Below are 6,886 nucleotides of genomic sequence, written 5' to 3' on the forward strand. Positions count from 1 at the left end.
CAGGGAAGGAATCTAATGGGGGTTGTGGAGCCAAATAGAACCTAACGCCTCAAATTAAGTGGTTAGCACTCCGCCCCTGACTTCATCCTCTTCCTCCAACCAAGCCTTCAGCATCAATTTCAGGCTGCCTCATATTCTAGTAGGAAGAAGCCAAAGAGATTGAAAGAGAAGTAACCTGAGTCCAAAGCAGGATTGCTGGCAGCTTGCTGGGGTACTGTGGGCAAGCCTCTAATTTTTTTGACCAGTTTCCTCATCTCTAAAAATTAGTGTGTTGGCCTGTTGTAATTCCAGTTTCCCCTTTAGATTCCATGCAGTGTTAAACACCAACGCTTACTTTTGTTGTTGCTAGTTTGTAGTCTTAATCACCTGCTTTCTAAGAGCCATCACCGGGAGGCAAGGTGAAAAGATGGCAAGGCAGTCTTGATTCTTGCACTGGATCACAATGGCCTTAAACAACCACAGCGCTATTCTGGATCTCTCCTGTAAAACACTGGAGGGGGTTGGGCTGGGCAACACCATTAGTTCAGCTGTCTCAAGGAGCTCTGGAGCTCCTCAGTTTCAAAGATTGGGCCCCTTGACTCCTGTTGGAGAGTCAGAATTTGAGACCTGGGCCTCAGTTTCCCCATGAGGCAGAAGACACAATGCAATTACCTAGGCGCCCCTTTCTTTTTGGGGGGGCCGAACGCCGGGCATAAGGAGGTTCCCAGGCTAGGGGTCCAATCGGAGCCACAGCCACAGTAACGCAGGATACGAGCCGCGTCTGCGACCCTACACCACAGTTCATGGCAACTCTGGATCCTCAACCCACTGAGCGAGGCCAGTGATATAACCTGCAACCTCATGGTTCCTAGTCAGATTTGCTCAGCTGCGCCACAAGGGGAACTCCGAGGTGCCCATTTCTACCCACCTGGGGTCTTGGAATTTAACCAGAAAAAAAAGAAAAAGCCCATGACACACTACCATTTATTTTCCTTTTCCTTTTTGGCCTCTGAGGGCGTTTCCATAGTAACGCGCCATTGTATTGGTCTTCCCAGACCAGAGGCTCCAGAGTTTTGGCTTCAGGCCTCAGACTCGCCTGGATGCTACTGTCTTCAGGCTTTCATTGGTTGCCTCCAGCCGAGCCCCTCGTAACGCTGGTAACAGCGCCCGCCCACAAGTTGCCAGGCTACGATTGGTCGGCGCGCCAAAGACTGAGAGCGAACGCCTCAGGCCATTGGCCTGAGTCACGGCGAATCTGGCGCCGCGGTTGGTGAACCTAGAGGTCAGTCAGAGTCAGAGGCAGGGTCAAATAGGGAGAAATGGCGACGGAGCCAAGCCGTGGGTGAGTAATTTCTGAGGGGGTGGAGGTGTGAGGCAGCTGGTGACCGCAGTCACCGTGACACAGCTCCCAAAGGGGTGGGAGGTTGACTTCTCTTCTGGCTCCAGCCAGACTGCGAATAGGAACGTCAGACAACCACATCCTCCCAGCCGGGTTAGAGGTGAGAGGTCAGGACGTATCCCCTCTCTACCTCGGTTTTTGAACCTCAGGTACTGTGGAAAGCAGTCACGATCCTGAGCCAAAGACTCAGCTTCCAGCTACTTACAGAGCAATGGTGGGCAACTCACTTAACCTCTGCCTCAGTTTCTCATCTGTAAAATGGGACAGTAACCCATTTTGGCTTGGGGGCTAAGTAAAAGAAATAGTTGAACAAAGTATTGCAGTTGATAGAGGGATCTACATAGAGGCAGGAGAGGCTCTGAACATTTGTTCGTTTTATGGTCGAAGGAATTGAGACTCAGAGGGGTCGTTGACTTGCCCAAGATCACACAAGTTTGGGCCAATTGCAGTTCTCCTGTATATACCAGGACCAAATGAAAGAATGGAGGCCAAGAAGTAATTTGGAAATATAAAGTGCTATACAAATATTCAAAATGCTCTTTAAGGGGGAAAAAAAAAAAAGGCAGCTCTGGCTTTCACACTTGTTTAAATTTCATGGAACCAAATCTTTCCATTGCAGCCTTCTTATCAATTAGGTCTCAGCTCCAAGTCATCCTCTCACCCTCTAGAGGAGGCTTGGCCACAGTGCCTCTCCCTCCTCCAACTTCCTATTACCCCGCCTTCTGCTTTTTGTAAACTTCATTATCTGATATATCCTTGTTTTTTCATTGTGTTTCCCCCAGAACAGCGCTGATACAGAGTAAGCAATGAAACACTGTCTGCATGAATAATTGAAAAGCCAAGCCCTCACTCTCTCCTTAAACCTCTGTTCCTCTCCACAGGCCCCTCTTTGGAACAAGATCTGGGTACATTAGTCCAGCCTCCAGCCTCAACGAAGTTGGAGCTTGAGAAGGCTGGGAGCCTTCTGTCCAGCAGCCTCAGAGAGAAAATACTGGGACCTTGGCATCTAGACATCTCCCATCCCCCCCATGGCCCTGGCAATGCTGAACGAGCTCCTGATTGAGGACCCAAGCCCACCTCTGCTGTTCTATCAGGTTAGCAAGACTGCCCAGTTTGATACCCTCCACTATCAGAGCTGCTTCATGCAGAGTGTCTTTGCCCATTTTCCTGAGATCTTATTTGTCCACCGGACCTATAACCCAAGGGGTAAGGTGCTATATACTTTCCTGGTGGATGGACCTCGGGTGCAGCTGGAGGATCATCTTACCCGGGCAGTCTACTTCGCCATTCCTGCCAAGGAGGATGCTGAGGGCTTGGCCCACATGTTCCAGGTGTTCAAGAAGTTTAACCCAGCGTGGGAGAGAGTCTGTACCATCCTGGTGGATCCCCATTTCCTCCCAGTGCCCACCCTCGCTATGGAGTTCCCCGCAGCTGAGGTCCTGCTCTCCGCCTTCCACATCTGTAAGTTCCTCCAGGGCAAGTTCTACCAGCTGTCCCTAGACCAGCCGGTGGAGAGGGCGCTCCTGAGCTCCCTGCAGAGCACAATGTGCTCGGCCACAGCAGGAAACCTGAGGAAGCTGCACACGCTCCTGAGCACCTGCATCCCACCAGCCCAGCTGCCCGAGCTGCACTCGCACTGGCTGCTCAATGACCGCATCTGGCTGGCTCACCGCTGGAGAAGCACAGCCGAGAGCAGCCGCTACTTCCAGGGCCTGGAGGTCACCACCTGCATCCTCAGCCAGTTCTTTGGCACCACCCCATCTGCGGAAAAAGGCCTGACCGCGCTGCTGCAATACATGCAGCACAACTCTGGGGACCAGGCAAGTTTCAGCCTGGGCCTGAGTCCCCAAAGTGATCACACCCCCTCAGACGTCAGCGCCGAAAGCCCCAAAGTGGAGCAGTTGGTAGAAGCCCGTATCCAGCACTCCCTTCATGCCATCTGCACGGGGCCAGCAGCGCAGCTTTGCCTGGGTGAGCTGGCCGTGGTCCAGAAATCCATGCACCTCATTGGCTCTGGCTCAGAAAAGGTGAACATACAGATCCTGGAGGACACCCACAGGGTGCAGCCCCAGCCGCCAGCCAGCTGCAGCTGCTACTTTAACCAGGCCTTTCACCTGCCCTGCCGCCACATCCTCGCCATGCTCAGTGCCCGCCGCCAGGTGCTTCAGCCTGACATGCTGCCAGCTCAGTGGACGGCAGGCTGTGCTGCCAGTCTCAGTGACATCCTGGGCAGCGCGTGGAGTGAGACCCTGGATAAGCACTTGGCCGTGGCCCTCCTCACGGAGGAGGTGGGTCAGCTCCTACAGCACTGCAGCCAGGAGGAGTTTGAACGGCGGTACAGCACCCTGCGGGAGCTGGCTGACAGCTGGATCGGCCCTTACGAGCAGGTCCAGCTCTGATCCCCTCCGTGCCCAGAGGTGCTCATACACACTCCCCCTGTTGTACTTCCACGGTCTCTCCTTCCAGGGAAGAAGGACCAAGGCCTTTTATCCCGCTGCAGCCTGCTACCCAAAAAGTGTCTAGTTCCTTAATACAGGAGGCAGCAAACATTTCTCGTATAGGGCCCAAGGATAAATCGTCTAGACTTTGCTCGCCATGTACAGCCTCTGTTGTATATTTCTGGTCCTTTGTTTTTGTTTGCTGGGTTTTCTTTCTTTCTTTTTTTTTTTCAGGACCACACCCACGGCATATGGAAGTTCCCAGGCTAGGGGTCAAATCAGAGCTACAGCTGCCGCATCTGTGGTCCAGCCAGATGCAGTCTAACTGGAGCTACACAGCCACAGCAACACGGGATCTGAGCTCTGTCTCCGACCTACACCACAGCTCATGGCAATGCCGGATCCGTAACCCACTGAGCAAGGCCAGGAATTGAACCTGCATCCTCACTGATGCTAGTCAGATTCGTTTCTGCTGAGCCACAATGGAAAGCCCCTGTTTTGTTTTGTTTTTTTTCTATAACAACCTTCCCAAAAGGCAAAAACCCTTCTTGGCTCAAGGGCCTTACAAAAACAGGTGACCCCTGCTCCAAGATAAAAGTTAAAAGCCACTGAGTAGAGATCAGGGTTAGGGTTTGGTAACAGCTACCCCAGTCATGAGATGACATCTGGCCCACAGGGGAAGAGGCCCCCAGCCTCGCCACCCCCCACCCCACCCCATCCGGAGGTCATTAAAGTTGAATGTTGCCTATTCTAGCGCTTGTCTAGTTATTTGCCTTATAGAAGGTAGTTTAGGAAAGGCTGCAGAAAGAAGAGACTTTGGAGTCTGACACTACATGCAGGTTTCTTCCCTGCCTGGCTCTGCCTTTTACCAGCTGTGGGACTCCAGGCAAGTGACCTCTCTACACCTCAGTTTGTTTTCCTGCAAAAATGGAGATCCCCCAGCGTTGGTAAGATGAAAGAAGAGTGGCCATGTGACGGGCCTGATGCCCAGTGGGTGCTCAAACAAGAGTTCATTTTCCTGCCTTGCCTGTGGTCCCATCACCTTCCCCGGCAGGCGAGAATCATAGGGCAAGAGGGGGCTTCACAGCGCCTAGTGCTCCGGACAGGAACTTTTGCTGCAGAACCACAGCAGCACAAAAGAGGCCTCCACGCTCCAAGCAGAGCCCCCTACCTCAGGTAACTTTCATCCTAACTACTCTGACAAGACCTATCTCCTGGCTTCATACTTTCTGGAAATCTCCAGGGGTCTGGGCCCTGATGAAGGACTGGTGTTGGTCACAGTGGCTCAAACCACCACCCTATCCCCATCCCTGCCATAGGCACCACCAACCCGGTCTGCCCAAAAACCATTCGGAGAAGCCACCCTCTGTGTCTGGTGCTATTTCATCCAGCTACAAGCAGGAGCCGGGGGGCTGGCCCCTCCTGGATCTCACTAGGGCCTTGGGCCCCAAGGCTGTGTGGCTCTTCACCTGCTGCCACCGTGCCCCCTCCACAGCCCCCTCCGGCTCCGGATGGGCCATCATGAAAGCTTGAGCCGCCCGGATCAGGTCCTCTTCCCTTAGGCCTGGGACGGGCACAGTAGGGATGCCAGCGATCATCATGGCCAGGGTGAGGATGCAGATGTCCGGCTGGGAGCCGGCCTCCTTCCCCCCCACCTCAGAGGGCGTCGGCAGAGCCCCCGGTGACAGCCCGCACAGCAGCAGGGGCTGGGGCCTGCTGGGGCCGCCCAGGTGGGGAGCTCTGCTGGAACAGCCATTCTCCCAGCCCACGCTCTCCGGCTGCCTTGCCTGGGGGGGTTTGTGACAGTATCGGCTGTAGTCCTTCCGCCGCGCTGGCTCCCAGCTAACCCCCCCAGGGCAGCCCCTGGCTTCCAGCACTGCCAGGGCCGGGCCCCAGGCCTGGGCAACAGGTGTCACCTGCTCAGCTTTCTGGCTCAGTGGGCCTTGTCCACCAGAGGCCACCAGCACGGGCTCTGCAGGACTATAGAGGCCAAGGGATGAGCCTGGAGAAGCAGCCCCACCTGCAGAGACAGGAGTAGGATGGAGTGTTATTCTCGGTCTCTCTGAGGAGGAGGCCCTGAGGGGCAGGGCACGGGAGCAGAGTGCTGGGAATGGGATACTTCAGAGCAGCCCAAGAGGGCTGTCCAGTGGTGGGACACCAGGTTTTACTCATACCCGCACCCCCAGTCTGTCCCTAATGCAGGTGGGTGACGGAGATGTGCTTGTTGAATGAATGAATGAGCAAGTGGGTAGCTACTGGCAAGGACTTGTGAAATGTTTGGGGATTTTTCCTGGCTGATTCCCAGGCCAGCCCCCGGATGCCCAGCAGAACCTCCACCTCCCCAGAACCAGTAAGCAGGTTCTCAGGGGAAGCTGCAGTACCCCCTCCAGTTCTGGGGCTCCCCCCTCTCACCGTGGCCCGAAGGCAGAAGACCTGGATGAGTTGGTGGAGACGTGAAGTAGGACATGGCTGCCCCAAAGCCCCTGTTTGTGAGGGAACAGTCGTCTGCCTCCTGTCCAACCCTCTCCACCCTTCTAGAATGTCACCTCATAGTCCCTCCCTTTTACACCTGGAACCCACCTCACAGCACTGACATGTTCATTCTAGAACCTGTATGTGACACTGGGTGGGGTTAAAGGAGCACTGGACCAGGAACTGGACATTCTAGGTTCTGGCCTTTACCTTGGGCAAGTCACCTGGACAGCTCTGTTCCTTGACAATCCTCCCCTGTAAGATGGGGGTGATGGTTGCCCTCTGCCTCCCCAGAAGTTACAAGGATCAAAGGAGATGATCATGTGTATGGAAACAAACGATCAGAGATACAAATAAGGGAGTCTGGTGCCCTGTAGTGTGAGAGAAGGAACACTCAGCAGTCATGCATTTGCTGTGTGACCTTGGACAAATGCATTCCCATCTCTGGGCTTCCATTTCGCCTCTGTGAAATAGGAAGTAGTTGGCCTAGGGCACGGATTCTCACATCAGGCTACACATGAGATTCTCTTGGAAGCTTTTAGAATGCTGATGCCCAGCCATATCCCAGACCAATTAATTAAATCAGAATCCCAGAATC

The 6,886-nt window shown here is 54.2% G+C and overlaps 2 protein-coding genes across 4 annotated transcripts; one reads left to right on the forward strand and one right to left on the reverse strand.

Moving 5' to 3' along the window:
- Window positions 99-5,177, forward strand: ZSWIM1 (zinc finger SWIM-type containing 1). 3 transcript variants are annotated; one of them, XM_021078022.1, is made up of 2 exons: window positions 99-1,321; window positions 2,260-5,177. In XM_021078022.1, the coding sequence occupies exon 2, from the start codon at window positions 2,407-2,409 to the stop codon at window positions 3,775-3,777; it is 1,371 nt and encodes a 456-aa protein (XP_020933681.1). In that variant the 5' UTR covers window positions 99-1,321; window positions 2,260-2,406; the 3' UTR covers window positions 3,778-5,177. The 3 variants fall into 3 exon arrangements, with proteins under 3 accessions (XP_020933681.1, XP_020933683.1, XP_020933682.1); XM_021078024.1 differs by lacking the exon at window positions 99-1,321 and adding an exon at window positions 1,330-1,478; XM_021078023.1 differs by lacking the exon at window positions 99-1,321 and adding an exon at window positions 1,331-1,527.
- On the reverse strand, window positions 5,182-6,755 carry SPATA25 (spermatogenesis associated 25). Its single transcript, XM_001928964.4, has 2 exons — window positions 6,229-6,755; window positions 5,182-5,836 (listed from the first exon to the last, which is right to left on the reverse strand). The coding sequence occupies exons 1-2, from the start codon at window positions 6,281-6,283 to the stop codon at window positions 5,208-5,210; spliced, it is 684 nt and encodes a 227-aa protein (XP_001928999.1). The 5' UTR covers window positions 6,284-6,755; the 3' UTR covers window positions 5,182-5,207.

This window comes from Sus scrofa, chromosome 17 (genome assembly GCF_000003025.6).
Source record: "Sus scrofa isolate TJ Tabasco breed Duroc chromosome 17, Sscrofa11.1, whole genome shotgun sequence".
Taxonomy (NCBI): domain Eukaryota; kingdom Metazoa; phylum Chordata; class Mammalia; order Artiodactyla; family Suidae; genus Sus; species Sus scrofa.